Source organism: Medicago truncatula, chromosome 4 (assembly GCF_003473485.1).
Source record: "Medicago truncatula cultivar Jemalong A17 chromosome 4, MtrunA17r5.0-ANR, whole genome shotgun sequence".
Lineage (NCBI taxonomy): Eukaryota > Viridiplantae > Streptophyta > Magnoliopsida > Fabales > Fabaceae > Medicago > Medicago truncatula.
The window spans coordinates 35230561-35248833 of record NC_053045.1 but is presented as its reverse complement, the minus strand read 5'-3'; the positions used below and the strand labels follow the sequence as shown (position 1 = coordinate 35248833).

General features: G+C 34.9%; 1 protein-coding gene and 1 pseudogene across 1 annotated transcript; one reads left to right on the top strand and one right to left on the bottom strand.

The window, feature by feature from the left end:
- Positions 1-1675: 1675 nt before the first annotated feature.
- On the bottom strand, positions 1676-9652 carry LOC11440200 (fructose-bisphosphate aldolase 1, chloroplastic). Its single transcript, XM_039833974.1, is given in 7 exon segments — positions 1676-2175; positions 2329-2598; positions 7882-7972; positions 8100-8174; positions 8176-8207; positions 8400-8669; positions 9395-9652. Coding segments are annotated over 7 exon segments (1194 nt in total). The 5' UTR covers positions 9572-9652; the 3' UTR covers positions 1676-1896.
- A 6038-nt stretch (positions 9653-15690) lies between these two features.
- On the top strand, positions 15691-18102 carry LOC11444361 (FT-interacting protein 4-like; annotated as a pseudogene).
- Positions 18103-18273: the final 171 nt, after the last annotated feature.

The following is an 18273-nucleotide window of genomic DNA, read 5'->3' as shown; positions in this document are numbered from 1 at the left end:
GGACTACTACACCACTTTGCGGGAATTTGAATCAACCGAAACCTAAAACCGACATAAAAATGTATAAAATCTCGAAAATAGATCTATAATTGAATTATTTAAATTTTTTGGGTGGGCCACTACACCACTTTACGGGAATTTTGATCAATCAAAACCTAAAACCGACACAAAATTGTATAAAATCTCGCAAAATAGACTTATAATCATTGATTTTTTAATTTTCCGGGTGGGCTGTGGCCCACCCCAGCCCATGAAGGGCTCCGCCACTGATCATTGGACCCCATTCTTTGTTTTACTAATTCTTTATTATTGTTGTTGTTTCTATTTTATGATTTTGTGATAGTCATGAAAAACAATCCCTAAAAATTAATTATAAGGTTGAATGATGCATCAATAAGCTGTAAACACAAATATATTAGTTAAAAGTATCATATGTTCTTTGGTATGCAACAACGTGAGAAATCTGGAAAGAAAGAAATAACATGCTCTTTAAAGGCACTCAATGACCAATTGTTCACGTGGTTGATAAAATTAAGTCAATCACTTTCATGTGGTTGAAGGCGAAATTTCCTTCACTTCCCTTCAATTATCATGGTTGGTGGCTTAGTCCATTCACAATTTTGGACATATGCTAATAGTTATTTGTTTTCTTTAGTTAATGCTTTTTGTTGTAATGTAAATACTAAATACTGTTGTGACTCTAGTGTTTCTCTCTGGCATACCTTATACTAGGGAGAACTTTTTGATGTGGTGATATATTTCATTTAGCCTCTTCAAAAAAAAGTATCATATGATTAAAGTTGGACATAACAAATATAAAAATTTGCATAAGTTGAACAAGTTGTGTTAGGGAATTAGTTACGTGAGATAGTATACTCCGTTGTTTTGACACATAAAATGAAATTTGGGCTTCATCTCAATGTGATTTATTAAGTTAGGTCATATTCCTAAAATTAATTTAAAGAATTCATATCATAAATCTCTAAGGAATTAAATTTAATTAGTTTATTGTAAATTTTTATACTAATTTTTTTTAAGTCTTGCTTATATTTATTTTACCAGTTTGGATGTTATAATCTGAACCGTGTCAACTTATGAATTGTAATTAGTCTTTGAAACGGATCTTTGGAGAGTGAGGGGTGGTTTACCTTTCGGATTATATAATTCAAACTACTATTCGATTTATTTGAATTTTATTTTTCGAATCATGTTTAGCCAATATCTAGATGAACCAAGGCAACTTGCACTTATTTTATAAATTTGTAGGGAATTCAAATTATATACTCCAAAAATTCTTAAAAATGGTTTAGCTTATAAAATCCGAACGGGTGTAATTTCGTCAAATTGAAGGGTGCACGAGAAGTGTGGAGGATGAAAAAGGAAATTCTTTCTTTGTTTTCCCGTTAAACCACTAAACCAACTTATAACTCAAATTTAACATCTAATTGATTTTGGGGGGAAACTATTTGCTTCGTTAAATCTTTATAGAAACCACTATCTTTTTAACTTTGACAATAATTTATGAGGGGTGCTAGCAAAATTTCTAACACACATTTTTTAACTCACTCTTTTTAATTTGTTAAAAGTCACACAGTTCCCATCAAATTAAATAAATCTTGCATAAATTATGATCTATGTAAACTTTAATCAATTAAAGAGTGTGTTAAAAAATACATGTTAAAAAGAAATCATTTTGGTTTATGTTGAGACACATTCAAGTACACGACAACTACTCATACCAAGAGATATTATTAAGTTGTAAAGTTGCATATAACCACAAACAAAAATAGTCTCCAAGACTATAAAACATTACACAATTTTGACAAACTTGTCTTGCATTCTCCGTCATTAATTGTTGGTGCTGTTTACTAACATGCATGTATGATTTCTGACATCTTAATAAGAGTATCCTTTGACAAACAATTCCTTCTTGGCTTCCTCAGATTCACCCTCACCAGTGTACTTTCCAAGTTGAGCAAGTGAGTTGGACTTAGCACGGAAAAGGAGTGCTTCTTGTGCTGCCTGAACGTTCTCTATGCGGCCTCCCCATGTCTTCAATGCGGTGTTCTGGAGAGCTCTTGCATATGAGAATGACACGTGCCATGGGTTTGGAGATTGGTTCATGGCATTCAAGTTGAGCGTTGCTTCAACCTCAGATTGTCCACCAGACAAAAACTACATAACAAAATACAATATACAACTTTGGTCAGCATATGAACGTGTTAGTATCGTGCCTGGTGTCTGTACCTGTGTCGTTGCTTCATATTGTATGAACAAAGATAAAAGTTTGGAATACAAAGAAAATTGTATTTGGTTAGTTTCACATACCATGATACCAGGGACGGCTGGGGGGATTCTCCTGTGAAGGAGCTTGAGGATATAGTCAGCAACTGTTGCAGAAGAGACCTTGTCCTTGGACTCAGCTCCTGGGGTAACCATGCTAGGCTTGAGGAGAATGCCCTCAAATTGGACATTGTTCTCAGCAAGGTAGAAGAAAACCTCAGCCCAAACCTTTTGTGCTACTTCAAAAGTTCTGTCAATACTATGTTCTCCATCAAGCAAGATCTCTGGTTCCACAATTGGGACCAATCCGTTGTCCTAATAAACCATCAAATGAACAAATTTTAGCCAAGGTTTTAAATCACGCTCATGTAGCAGTCATTGTTATTATAGAAAATTTTAGTCAAATACAACTTATAATATTATGTAACTGCAGTTGCCAAGACATAAAAAACCTTGATGTTGCGGTTAGGGTCGGGTCACACAACTTTTTTAATGCCTTGATAAAATTATTGATGTTATGGAAATATGCTCTATATTTCATTGATATATAAAACAGTACATAGGAGGTATTTATAGAATACAAGGGACTGTAGGCAGAGTGCTAGTCTAGCCAGAAAATAAAACAAATTATTCTGTCTATAAATGCTACTTATTCTCCCTTTAAATTCTAATTCTAATACAGCTAATTACAATTAATTAGTATTTACAACCAGTTATAATAAGTCAAACAGCACAAAATCTGATTGATTCTGTGCTAATATTCAACACTCCCCCTCAAGCTGGCATGAATATGTCATTCATAGCAAGCTTGCACACCATGTCATCGAACTGTCTCTTAGGTAGGCTCTTTGTGAGGACATCTGCTACTTGACTTTTGGTAGGTATATAGGACATACAAATCTCACCACTGTCAATTTTTTCTTTAATAAAGTGCTTGTCCACTTCAACATGTTTCGTTCTATCATGTAGAACAGGGTTATGAGCAATAGAAATAGCTGCCTTATTATCGCAATAAACTTTCATTGGAGTTGGGCCTGCAATCTTCAATTCTTGCATGAATTTTTTGATCCATAGTACTTCACAAAAACCATGAGCCACCGATCGGAATTCAGCCTCTGCACTGCTCCTAGCTACAACATTTTGTTTTTTGCTCCTCCATGTAACTAAGTTTCCACCTACAAAGGTACAATATCCGGATGTAGACCTCCGATCATTTATATTACCTGCCCAGTCAGCATCTGTATAGGCTTCAACCTGTATATGCCCTCTGTTTCTGAACATTAACCCTTTTCCTGGAGTTCCCTTTAAATATCTCAATATTCAGAAAACAGCTTCAAAGTGAGCTGGCCCTGGTGCATGCATAAATTGGCTTATTACGCTCACAGCAAATGCTATATCAGGCCTTGTATGTGACAAATAAATTAGCCTACCAGCCAACCGTTGATAGCATTCTCTATCTATTATTTCATCTTCAGCAACTGATTTTAGTTTCACATTGGGATCCATTGGTGTTTCTGCTGCCTTACACCCCGTCATCCCTGTCTCTGTGAGTAAATCAAGTATATACTTCCGCTGGTTGAGGAAAATTCCTTCTTTCGATCTTGCAAACTCCATACCGAGAAAGTATTTTAATTTTCCAAGATCCTTGATGTCAAACTTAGCCTCAAGTCTTCTCTTTAGATCACTAATCTCTCCAATATCATCTCCTGTCATAATAATGTCATCAACATACACTATTAAGATGGCAATCTTACCTTCACGTGAGTGTTTGAAGAACATAGTGTGATCAGCTTGACTTTGAGTGAAGCCATGTCCCTTGACAACACTTCCAAATCTCTCAAACCAGGCCCTTGACGATTGTTTTAATCCATACAAGGATTTCTTCAATCTGCAAACTTTACCTCTTCCAAGCTTATCTTCAAATCCCGGAGGTAAGCTCATATATACTTCTTCATGTAATTCTCCATTCAAGAAGGCGTTTTTAACATCATATTGATGTAGGGTCCAGTTGAAATTTACTGCAAGAGAGAGAAGAATTCTGATGGAATTGATCTTAGCAACCGGGGCAAAAGTCTCCTGATAATCTATACCATGAGTTTGAGTGAATCCTTTTGCTACTAATCTTGCTTTGTATCTTTCCACACTTCCATCAGCCTTGCACTTCACTGTAAAGACCCACTTACATCCTACTGCCTTTTTGTCATAAGGTAGATCAGTGATACACCAAGTGTTATTTTTGTTCAAAGCATTCATCTCTTCTTTCACTGCTAATTTCCAATTCGGATCACCTAATGCTTCCTGAATAGTTCTGGGCACAAACAAATTAGAAATCCTAGACACATATGCTTTGTGACTGTGGGATAACTTGTCATACGACAAGTAATTAGACATGGGGTGTTTAGTGCATGTACGGGTACGTTTTCTTTCAGCAATAGGAATATTGAGGTCAGGGATATTTTTTCTCACAGCAATCGGAAGATTAATATCAGGAAAAGACAAATCAGGTAAATCATTGGATGAGTGAGAAGAATTACCGGAGGAACTAGAAGATGGATTATCAGTAGGACCTTCACTTGGAGAATCTGATTGAACTTCTGCTGGAAAGACAATGGGATCTGTACCATCTTTATGAATTTTTTTCCGAACATACACTCTAAGTTCAGGATTCTTAATCAGCGTTTCTCCCTCTTCTCCCCCTGTTTCAAATACCATATGTTCTAGCAATTCAAGGTTAGGATTTCTAGGTTCTGTTATCTTAGCATCTAGATGATCATTTGTTACAATATCATCAAGAACAGGTAAAATTTCCCAAAAATTATCTTCCTCATTACTACTCTGACTCTCCCCCTGAAGAGAATTTTCTCTAAAAAAAGGTTGATCTTCAACAAAGTGGACATCCATGCTTTCAAAAAATTTCTTTGTAACTGGGTTAAAACATTTGTATCCCTTTTTATTGGAAGCATAGCCAAGAAAGACACATTTTTCAGCTTTAGGATCCAACTTGGAACGAAAAATATTTGGGATGTAAACATAACAGAGACAACCAAAAACTTTAAGGGGAAGATTTGTAATAATGCGAGAAGTGGGAAAATTATTTTGTAAAACCTGCACGGGAGTCTCATATTGTAACACACGGGATGGCATTCGATTGATGAGGTGACAAGCAGTTAATAAAGCATTACCCCAAAGATACTTAGGTACATTCATATAAAACATAATAGCTCTAGTAACTTCTAGGAGATGTCTATTTTTTCTTTCAGCAATACCATTTTGTTGTGGAGTATCACGACAAGTGGATTGATGAATTATCCCATTAGTTACTAGGAATGTACTTAAATATTTGTTGAAGTATTCAGTGCCATTGTCAGACCTTAGAATGCCAATCGTGGTATAAAATTGATTTTTAATCATGTTAAAAAAATCTTGAAACCTTTGTTCAACTTCTGATTTCTTTTCCATGAGGTAAACCCAACAAACCCGTGTGTGATCGTCAATAAATGTCACAAACCATTTTTTTCTAGATAAAGTTTTAATTTTTGAAGGACCCCAAACATCACTATGAATTAGATAAAAAGGTTTGGAAGCAGAATAACCTCTTGAATTAAAAGACACACGATGATCTTTAGTTAAATGACAAGCATCACAATGAAATTGTGAAGAACTTATTTCTTTGGAAAATTCAGGAAACAAATGCTTAAGATAAGAAAAACTAGGATGACCTAATCTTTTATGCCATAACATGATTTTATTTGAAACAAGAGGTGGACTCGTACGGCTTGAACCAAACATTGCTGTATTGCCAAGAGGGGTTTCATCAAAGTAGTACAGTCCATTAATCTCTCTAGCAGTTCCAATCGTCTTCCCCGAGTTCTGGTCCTGAAAAACACAAGTAGAACGACGAAAAAGAACAGAACAATTAGAGTCCTCAGACAGTTTATGAACAGATAGAAGATTACAAGCAAATTTGGGAACATGTAAAACAGATTGCAAAGTGATTTGCTCTGAAATTTTTATGTTGCCTTTGCCTGCAATACTGGAATAACTACCATCAGCTATCTTAACTTTTTCAGAACCTGAACTAGGAAAATATGAACTGAATAGATGAGAGCAATTAGTCATGTGTTCAGATGCCCCTGAATCTATTATCCAGGGGTTGGAGTGGTTTTGGACAGATAGTGCCCAAGAATCCTTACCTGTTTGTGCCACAGTACCAACAGGAGTATTAGGGGATGAATTGAACTTTAGAAGCTTAAGAAGGTGATCCATCTGCTCCTTAGTAAATGGAGATGAAGCAGCATTGCTGGTTGTAGGCATAGGTCGGTCACCAAACTTACCAGCCTTGCTATTGTTTGGCCTACCATGTAGTTTGAAACAAGTTTCTTGGGTGTGACGATTGCGGCCACAGTAGTCGCAAACTAAATGAGTCTTGTCACCACCTCGTGGGTTACAGAAAGATTTGTGATTGACTTGAGGAACGGCCAAGGCAGATCCTTCAACTGGTGGCGGGACAGCAGCTTTCTTCTTTCCGAGCATCACTTGCCTACGACTCTCTTCGCGACGCACTTCCGCAAAGACTTCACCAATTGGAGGGATAGGATTCCTACCAAGAATTCGACCACGAACCTCATCAAACTCAACATTTAAACCTGCAAGAAATTTGAAGACACGGCTAACATCCACCATCTTCTGGTAGTGCTTGCAGTCCTCAGGTGACTTCCACTCATATTCATTGAAGAGATCCAAATCTTGCCAAATACGTTTGAGACAACTGAAGTATTTGGTGACTGAATCTTCAGCTTGCCGAATTTCTCCAAGCTGGAGAGTTAATTCGTAAATTTGGGACTGGTTTCCCAAATCAGAGTACATTTGAGAGACATTCTCCCAAAGATCTTTTGCGGTAGCATAACAGAGATAGTTCGCACCTATCTCTTCAGTCATAGAATTGACTAACCATGTCATGACCATGGAATTTTCAGCATCCCATGTATCATAATCTGCGCCTACCTTGTCTGGTTGTTTCTTGTCGCCAGTGATATAGCCAATCTTTCCTCTCCCCCTGATATACAACCGAACAGACTGTGACCAACGAAAGTAATTAGCACCGTTTAGCCGAATTGTTGTGATCTGAACAGGATGGTTTTCATGGTATGTCTTGACAGGTTGGGGTGATTCAGGTTTGGGTGAATGCTGGGACTCACTATCAGACATGGAATCAGACATTATGTGGGATGGATAAAAAAAATACGGAAGCAAAATAAACCCTATGGATTTCTTGCTGCCACTGATACCATATGGAAATATGCTCTATATTTCATTGATATATAAAACAGTACATAGGAGGTATTTATAGAATACAAGGGACTGTAGGCAGAGTGCTAGTCTAGCCAGAAAATAAAACAAATTATTCCGTCTATAAATGCTACTTATTCTCCCTTTAAATTCTAATTCTAATACAGCTAATTACAATTAATTAGTATTTACAACCAGTTATAATAAGTCAAACAGCACAAAATCTGATTGATTCTGTGCTAATATTCAACAGATGTAATAAGTATGAATTAAAAGAAATCACTTGTATAATTTGAGTGGTTTTCTCACCTGACTAATTGCAGCGTAGCGAGCCAGACCCCAGGCTGCTTCCTTGACTGCAAGAGCAGAGGGACCATTGGGGATGCTCAAAACAGTACGCCTAATATGTGATTGAAATTTGAATAGTTAAAAAAATGAGCATGACAAGAAATACTGACAGTAAAAAAAGACAAATAAGTGCATGAAATTTTGATTTTGCTTCCAAAGGGGGTCAAGTAGACACTAACCATTTGGCGAAATGAGCATCTTGCTGGTAGTATGCAGCTGAACGAGAGGCAAGACCGTCTAGACCTTGGCACCATCTCATCATTGGAACCAGCAAGGGGCACCAAACCCTATTGTTCATAGTCACAGAACATAAACATAAGTAGACACGTAAGTATGAATGATAGTAGAAATAAACAGACATCATAATGGTATCAACTAGCACTCGGTCTTATTCTTTGCATTATTTGTTCAGCATAGTACAAATTGAAAATTCATCATCTAACAAAAAATGTAGTTACATAGAGTAATTCCAGATATACCTTGTCAACTTTAATATCAGGAACAATGTTTTACTCAATAAGTACATCCACAATCTTCCTTCCATCTGTTGTGGATTGGTAGAGAGTCTCCTCAAAGAGAATGGCACCAGAGATGTACTCTCCAAGAGATGGAACTGTCACCAGAAGAGTACGCCATGCTGGGCGGTTAACTTCGGTGTTCTCTAGCCCAATTGAAGCCAAACTTTTCCCACAAGTAGCATTGGACTCATCCATGGCCAAAATACCACGTCCTGGTGAAGCAATTGTTTTCTGCATCCACACACAAGCAACAAAAAATAAGACTCAATAGATTATTACAATGAAACATACAATATTTTATCAACAATGTAAAATCGGAATATCGTTACTTAGGGCATCTACAAATTCTCAACAAAAATCCCATACATTCTAGAAAAAATATAATGATGCATACAACACTGCATAAACAATGCGAAAGTGGAATATCATCATCACTTAGAAGTTACAACTTGTCCAACATTGAATAGAATCATAATAGCTTCATCCATTTTTAATGTCCCTTTCCATGCCACATCAGTTTTAAGAATTTCAACAATTTTTTATTCCAACTATGTAACATGTATCTCACCTTATCTCACTTTCAACTTGTTTTCCTTCTCCTACTTTCTTAAGTCTACTTTTTCATTTTAAGTCACTAAAGTTGTTGAATGTGATAACCACATGAAATTCAACCATCTCTAGTGGTAAAGCCAAATAAGAACCTGTTCCTAACTTCTAGAGCTCAACAAGACACTACTGAAAATGCTCTAAGTAGATAAACATGGACAATAATAATTGAAGTTCATTAATATTATACATGGTTTAACCAACATGCTACTTTGAAAACTAGAATACCACTATGCAAAAAAAGAATTCAAACTTGCTTATAGATATGAATATTTAACTTCAAGCATATTTGTTTAAAGAACTAAGTTCAGCTATACTAATTGGTAAGTTTTTTAAGTTAAGTATCATACCGCGGTCTTAACGAGCTCATTGGCATAGGAACCAGCTCTGATAGTGAGACTTGATGGAGCGGCGGGGTTGCATCGTACAGCGGCCACCGAAGATTGACGGAGGGTTTGGCCCTTCACCCATTCAGACTTGTCAAGAACAATTGATGACTTGAAGAGAGATGCTGATGCAGATGCCATTGTTTACTGTCTAACAAGAAACTGCAATCTTATCCCTCAAACAATGAACCTCTTTACCACACAACTTATGCACTTCTTTTTCTGTAGTGTACTTAACTATTTATTATTGGGAAGTGATGTCTCATTTGAGGCTGCTATGAGCTAACCTATCATCACTTGACATGTGGATGATAACTCCTTCTTGTTTGGTATTCTGCATTGCTGGTTTAAATGGATGGTGTTTTTCTAACCGTTTAAAAAATGAACTATAATTTGAAGATTTATATATTTTTCTCCTTGTGTTACTAGTAGTACAAGTGTATAACATGCACCAAAAAGGGTAACAATTATAGTTGTTTGTTTGTAGGAAAAATAAGTGTGAGGTCATAATTTTCTTTGCTGATTAATTGGTTTGTCTCTTTCTCAAAGATATATGGTCCTGATTTAATACCAGGATTTGGTGAGATTGGGGTAAAGAGGTCATCAAAGACTCAAAGCATGCCATGTCTAAAGTCTAAACATAGATTTTTAATGCATCAATTCCCTCTGCTAAATGTTAAGGCAGAATATGCTGATCTTGTAGTTGTTGAGACCAAAAATTTTCTACATCTTGTAGAATAGAATGTGTTGCTTGGTACTGTAAAAAAGAACCTAGAATATTCCCCTGGTACTTTACTGGTATACAACAGTGTTAAGTTCATTATCAATAAGGAATAAGTTATTAACAGAAAAGCATAAAGATATAACCTAACTAGTATGGTGATTTATAATTTTTTTCAATAATAGTTGCAATCCAAAATACCAATGTTAACCATTTATCAAGCCCTAAACATGATTCACAAAATATATAGATTTTTTTAGTAACTTTTTATTTTGAACTGTGTGCACAACCATCATTATTTTTGTTTTTTTTATCCTTCTTTTGTTTGTTTGTAATTTTGGCACCACATATCATAAAGGCTAAAGTCTCTTCTACCAAGCAAAGTAACCTACAAAAATAGAAAAACAAGTTGGCATTTACCTCAAACAAATGAACTCGATCAAAACCTGCAATGAAGCAACGAACAAGCAACACTGCACCCTTGAAATAGTGTCAACATTCAGAGAAAATGGCCTGATGAGAATATCTGCAAGCAATTTATCACTTTTTACAAACCTATAAAAGTGTTATTCAATTGGGTGTACTCGTGTTTTGAGGGCTCAAAATTGATCATAAATGTGTGATAAATTGATTTTGACAATTAAAAAGTTCTCATTTTCTTTTCCAGGGGCAAAAATCATATAACACTCATATAACAATTATAATCAAGTTAATATCTCAAGAGTGTATAGAAAAAAAAAACTCGGATTTAAATTGAAAACTGGAATTTGCTTGGGGTCGAACTATAAGGGTGACAAAACGGGTTTGACCCGTGAGATCGATCCGTTTAATTCGTCATTTTGGTTGGACTCAGCTGAGGTTTTGAGCCCACACCCATAGTTGGTCTGTCCCATATGGTATGTTGAAAAAGCGGTCAATGGCGGGCTGGCCCATAGACTCATTAAAAAATTAATTAATTTTTATTGTACTAATAAATAATAAGTGACCTAATTTTAAAAAAAAGTTTCCCTAAAAATAACTGGTCAATATTCTTTAAGGTATGAAACAATTGAAGAATTCTTTATTTAGACAATTATTTTTCACTGTGGATGGGATTAGAATGGAAATAAAATGACTATAAAAAGATAAAAATGACTTTTTATAATGGTAACATACCTTCATCTCTAGAGATTCAAATCATTCTTTTTCATCTCATACCTTCATCCATTTCATTTTCGAAGCATAGTAGTTAGAGTCTTAAAGTTTTAGAGTCATTAGAGTAATTTGTTAAGGGAGGTCTGCAAAGAACCCACCTTCATTCTCAAAGGATTGTAATTTCTCTTTTGTAAACTCTAATCTTATCTAATGATTTATGCAATTTTGTTTTTATCTCTTATCTTCCTCCATTTCAATTTTTGTGTTTATGTTCATTGCACTAACCACTTTTTGTGGTTAGGGAATGATTAGATAATAATTATGTTTGTTAGATAATTAATTATGTTTGCAAGTTTAGTTTGTTACAACCTTCAAAGCTTCTTTCAAACAAACAGTTTTAACTCAAAATCTTTGAAAGTAAAACTCGGTCTCTTTTGCTTTCAATGTTATAGTTCCACGAGACTGAGAAGGTATCAGAATGGAACATGTTTGTTTGATATGAGTTAGTCCCTACGCATCGAGAGGTGAAAGGAACAAGAGAGACTAATTTGCACGAGTGCAAGGTCTTAGAGGAGCCTTTTAAGCGCTGAGATCTAATTAAGATTCTTGTCATAGGCCAAAGGCTCGGCAAAATAACACTTCGGTGGTAAATGTTTATGACCTAACCTAGCAATGTTGCATGTTAGGATTATGTGATTGTACTCCGACCATACATTTTCACGTGCTTAACGTGACGGCTAAGTGCACAACACTCCCAGTGACCACCAGGTTGCCAGGAAACTATGTGAAACTATAGCTTTCTACATTATTCCTCCAAAAGTTGTACGAAGCTATAGCTTCCATCTCAGAATTGTAGTTTTTTAAATCTTGCAAACCTTTATCTTTGTCAAGTTAATTCCTTAACCACACTTTTTCATTTGAATCTCTAAAACCTTTTTACATGCTTTATTTAGTTCCGCATTTTACGACTTTAGTATCTTAAAACCTTGTCTTTGTTATTAGTCTTTTTGAATCTTAAACAACTAAACTTAACATTTGAAAATACATAGAACTTATCTACGGCAATCCTCATGGGATCGATACTCTACTTACTCTTTATTACTTGTTGCGACAATATATAATTGCACTCTATATGTATTAAGAAACAAATAACTATTTTTCGAGCATCAATATACAAAAATGTTACATAAAATTAGCCCCAAGGCAAGATGATCGAACCTTAATATCTACTTTTTCTACTTTTCTCAATCATCAATAATTTCCACTCTAAAAAATAAGGATAAAATGCACTTTCTCCCCTTAACTTTTAAAAAGTTGCAATTTTGACCCTCTATATACAAAAACTCCAATTTTAACCCCTTAAGATTTAGCCCCTTTGAACCTTTTGGTCAATTTTGACCAAATCAACGTTTATTTGGCATGCCACGTGTGTAATTAACAATTTAAAAAAAAATAAAAATGGCACATTTTAAATTATTGAATTAAAAAAATGAAAAAATAAAATGAAGAAGCCAGAATCCTTTACCGGATGATTCCTAACTATCCAAAATGTTGATGATGTGTCCCTAATTAAAATCTCTCACCAAAAACCTCTAGAACCTTAATTTCCCTTCGTGTTCCCTCCCTCCTATTGACTATGTTAAAATGTGTTTCGACAACCTTAATATCGGGGAACCTTAAGGGCAGTGAAGAAATTTCCTTGAGTCACTTTAATCTTAATATCTTTTTTTATCAAGTGAGAGGATGATTACATCAATTAAATTACGTCGTAATGTTTTACAATCTTATTTAGTTGACAAACCTTAAGGAATGATATTTACAAATAATTTCTTCATTTTATTTTATTCTCATGTGTAAGAGCATAAATCTCACATTCTCATAGGAATAAAAAAATTAACTAACTGTTTGACCAAAAAAATTCTAATTTGTTTGTTTATTTATTTATATTTATATTGCATTCTTGGTGATAGAAATAAAAAAATTGTGAACCTTGATTATTGTGACCATTACTTTTGTGTGGCATGGTATATTAAAACCGTAACCTATAAGGAGTTACAATAAGAAATAAAGGTACATAATTTTGGTAAAAAGGAGTTACCCATATAATTGTCAGCCGCTTATAATAAAGGTAATAAGTAAGATGTGTAACTGACCATTACTACACCATAATCATTCAAGTTTTGGTAATTATTAATTAAAAAATTAGCAAATGATTTTTGGTAAATGGGAGTTGCACAGAGATTGCCACAATAAATTCATGGGAGTCACGAATCAGTGAATCACAATTCATTTGGCCAATAACTCGTGCTTGCATTTAGCAGTTACATATATGTTTTTTTTTGTTGAGAAATTGCATACATATATGTTGTTCTGAAGGATTGTGGCAGTTACATGTTTAAAAATATTTATGTCACACTAGATATTATAACCCTTTCATTGTATGAACTTTGAAAACCAAATGATATTTTTAGAGAAAACAAAAGTTAGCGCACAAAATCCTTCCATAATTTTTTGGCAGTTACATACAATTCATGGAGATGAGTAATAAAAAAAATTCCTGTAGTTGTGACAATTAAATCTGCCATAGGAGAATGCATTCATTCATATAATAAAATTCATATAAGAAATAAGAATTATTGGTGAGGTGACACATAAGTAAAGTGTAGTTTAGAATGAGAGAGAATGCATATAAAGAGATAGTTAGAAAGGGGGGCATTGGTAAGGTGACACATAGGAAAAATGTAGGTTAGAATACATGTGTGTGTATATATATATATATATATATATATATATATATATATATATATATATATGTATGTCCGTCCAAATGGAGTATATGAATAATTAAGTTATGGCTATAGTTTTAGTAGCCGACTTTATGTGATTGTGGATCTTTTGATTTTTTATTGTTTTTCTACTTCTGACTTAGATGAACCGACCGATACTTCTGCAAATTATACATTTTTTTCTGACAATAATCATGCAAATTATACATATCCTCACACATTATAACAATTCAATCTAATTGAATGTGCATTTATCACAAAAATAATATGATAACCGATTCATTAAGTAGTTGTTATCTTTGTGTATCAACTCAAAAAAGCAGTTAACATTCTCATTTTTAAACCGCATGTACACTCTCACTCTTTCAAAGTTTCAAAAAAGAAAAAACATTCCAAAAGACATTGTTAGCAATTTTCGAAGGTGGCTCCATTTGTCTGGTAATTAGTTCTTAGTCTGTGTACTTCTACCAAAATATTTGATAACTAACTCTCATTTTTCATCAAAATATTTGTTCTTAGTTTGTTTTTCAAATGCTAATGCTTCTAAAGTTTGTTTTTCTACAGTCACATAACACCTTCAATATCAAGAAGTTAGCAAGCAATATTGTTTCACTTTCGGTTACACGCGAAGCTTTGATTTTTAGTGGTATGAATTTTACTTTCTCTTCCTTATTATTAACTTTTGTCTATCCTCATGTTTTTCATTTTTGCATTATACATGCGAATACGATTATAACCCTCTTAACGCAAATATAGAGCATGAAATGTTGTCTATAATTGTAAAATCATTGTTTATGAAGTGATTTTAGAATGATAGAATCCTATAGTATATGATTAGGTCTTTATGCTCTATGATGTCAGTTTTGATATTTGATTCATAATGTATCTTTTGGCCTTTAGGTCATTATTTTGTGTTAGCATCGAATATGTTAGCATTCTTATCTCAGATTCATTGATTTTATTTGCAAATATATTATTTTACTTTATCAATAGAGATGGGATGATTCTGCTTTGCAGAACACACCATATATATCTTTGTATTTTCATTTATGCATTTGCTCTTGAAAGTTAGGAGAGAATTGATTGATTATGCTTTATATTCTCAACAAAATAACTCATCTTTTACTCCAGCACATATACGTAGAGATGTGAAAATAGGTTGATAAAATGGATTTGGTTTATTAAATCTAATGTGTAAAATGTCGGAATGACATGTCAACAACCTCAATCCTTAACTCTATTATTTTCTATTTAAGAATTTTTTTAACATTCCTCACCTCTCACTATGTGAGTTTGAACTTACTTGTAGACTTTTATTAATATCAACCTATATTTCATATTGTTATCTTCAATTTCATATATTGGGAAGAACTTTACTCCATGAATAATCAGAAGTTATTTATTCTTTTAACGTTTTCACAAACTAAATATTCAAGATATTAGCGCAATGCGCAAGCTTATATCTACATGTCTGTCGCATTTCAATTGTGTTTAGTTGTATATCTATTTAATCGCATTTGTTGTGTGCATATTGCCATTACATATTGTTATAGATATAGATGTCTATGATGATTTGACTTTGCACTTAGGCTTACACTTTGTGTTCACTCTTGTTTTTGTAGAGTACGCCATGGCAAACCAAAATCACAATCAAAACCAAAGGAAGCCAAAGGAAGATTTTGATTTAAAGGAGACAACACCAAACATCAATGCTGGAAGAGTGATAAGTGGTGATAGGCTTCCAATAACATTTGATCTTGTTGAACAAATGAAGTTTCTTTTTGCAAGGGTAGTGAGAGCCAAAGACTTGCCAGAAACCGGTAAGTCTGATACTTGCAACCCTTTTGTGGAAGTTAAACTTGGAAGTTTCGTAGGGACAACAAGGGTCTTTGAGAAAATCTCAAACCCTGAGTGGAACCAAGTTTTTGCTTTTTCTAAAGAGAGGATTCAAGAACAAGTTTTGGAGATTGTTGTGAAGGAAAAAGATCCCGTTGCTGATCACCCTGATGTCATTGGTCGAGTAGCATTCACAATTTCTGATATTCCTATGAGGGTTCCTCCTGATAGTCCTTTAGCACCACAATGGTATAAGCTTGAGGGTCAAAATATGGTGAAGCTTGATCAAGGAGAGTTAATGGTGTCTGTTTGGATGGGAACTCAAGCTGATGAAAGTTTTCCCGATGCTTGGCATTCAGACGCAACAACTACTAGTGTTGAAAACATCACTTACACTCGTTCAAAAGTGTATATTTCTCCTAGACTTTGGTATCTTAGAGTTAATGTGATTCAAGCCCAAGATTTGTTGCTCAAAGGCAACAACGAGATCTTTATCCAAGGTGTTCTAGGGAACTTATCTTTGAGAAGTCGTCCGATGAAGATTAATCCAAACCCTGTATGGAATGAGGATTTGATGTTTGTTGCAGCAGAACCTTTCGACGAGTCCTTGCTTTTGAGCGTTGAACAGGGGCAAGGGAATTCTAGCAAGCATGAAAATTTGGGAAGTTGTGTGATTCATCTTAAAGATGTAGAGAGAAGGATAGATGCAACTCCAACAGCTAGTGTTTGGTACAATCTTCAAAAGCCTAAAGAACTTGAAGGTAAAGAAGAGGTTAAATTTAGTACTAGATTGCATTTGAGAATCTCTTTGGATGGAGGGTACCATGTTCTTGATGAGGCCACTCACTATAGTAGTGATCTAAGACCGTCATCTAAGTATTTGAACAAACCAAGTATTGGTGTTTTGGAATTGGGAATCTTGAATGCTGTGGGACTCTCCCCGATGAAGAAGGATCGAACCGACGCATATTGTGTAGCTAAGTATGGTTCTAAATGGGTGAGAACAAGGACTATTGTTGATAGTCTTTCACCAAGGTGGAATGAGCAATATACTTGGGAAGTTTATGATCCTTGCACAGTTATCACAATTGTGGTGTTTGATAATGGACACTTACATGGAGGAGGTAAGAATAATGTTGGAGGGAAAAATGGTGATGGAGGAGTTGATAAGAGAATTGGCAAGGTAAGGATTAGGCTTTCAACACTCGAAAGTGATAGGATTTATACTCATTCTTATCCACTTATAAACTTGCATACTCAAGGAGCAAAGAAAATGGGAGAAATTCAATTGGCAGTGAGATTCTCTTGTCCTTCACTGTTGAATGTTTTGCAAACTTATGCTCAACCTCTGCTCCCAAAAATGCACTACATATGTCCATTGTCGATGTTTCAGATCGACAGTCTGCGAAACCAAGCTGCTGCAATCACCATATTGAGGTTCAGAAGGGCCGAACCGCCTCTAAGTAAAGAGGTTGTTGAGTTCATGCTAGATATGAGGGCAAATGTGTGGAGCATGAGGAGAGGGAGAGCTCAGTTTTACAGGATCACAAGTCTTCTCAGAGGTTTTGTTTCAATTGTTAAACTAATTGAGGAAATTCACAGTTGGAAGAATTCAGTTACAACGATAGGTGGTTATTCAATCTTTTGCTTTTTCAATTACAAGCCGGGAGCTATTTTGCCGCTAACATTTACCTTCTTACTCCTCAATGGGATTTGGCAATACCGAATAAGGCCAAGATATCCTTCTCATGGATATTAAATTGTCTCATGCTGATACAGCTACTACTGAAGAACTTGAAGAAGAGTTTGATCCTTTTCCAACTAAATTTAGCGGTGGTAATCTGCAGAAAAGGTATGATAGATTGAGAGGCATTTCAGGGAGAGTGCTTGTTGTGATGGGTGATTTGGCAACTCAAGGAGAGAGGGTGCAATCTCTTATCAGCTGGAGGGATCCAAGAGCAAAGGCTTTGTTCCTAATTTTCTGTTTGATTGCTGCCATTTTGACTTATTTCATTCCTTTTCGATATATACTCTTCATTTCAGTCACTTATGTGTTAAGACCTCCAAGGCTTCGCTTCGATATGCCTGCATTTCCACAAAATTTCCTCAGGAGGATGCCTGCAAAATCAGATGGCATGTTATGAGTTGATTTGTCTTCATTTTCTGCTATTGTTTGGTTGTTGTTGTTTTTATGTTCAGTAATTTTCTGCTATTGTTTGGTTGTTGTTGTTTTTATGTTCAGTAATTTTCTGCTATTGTTTGGTTGTTGTTGTTTTTATGTTCAGTAATTTTGCTTTGTGTATTTCAGAAATGACATTGTCTTTCAATTTTATTTGTTTTGTTTTATCTAGATTAATCAAAGGAAT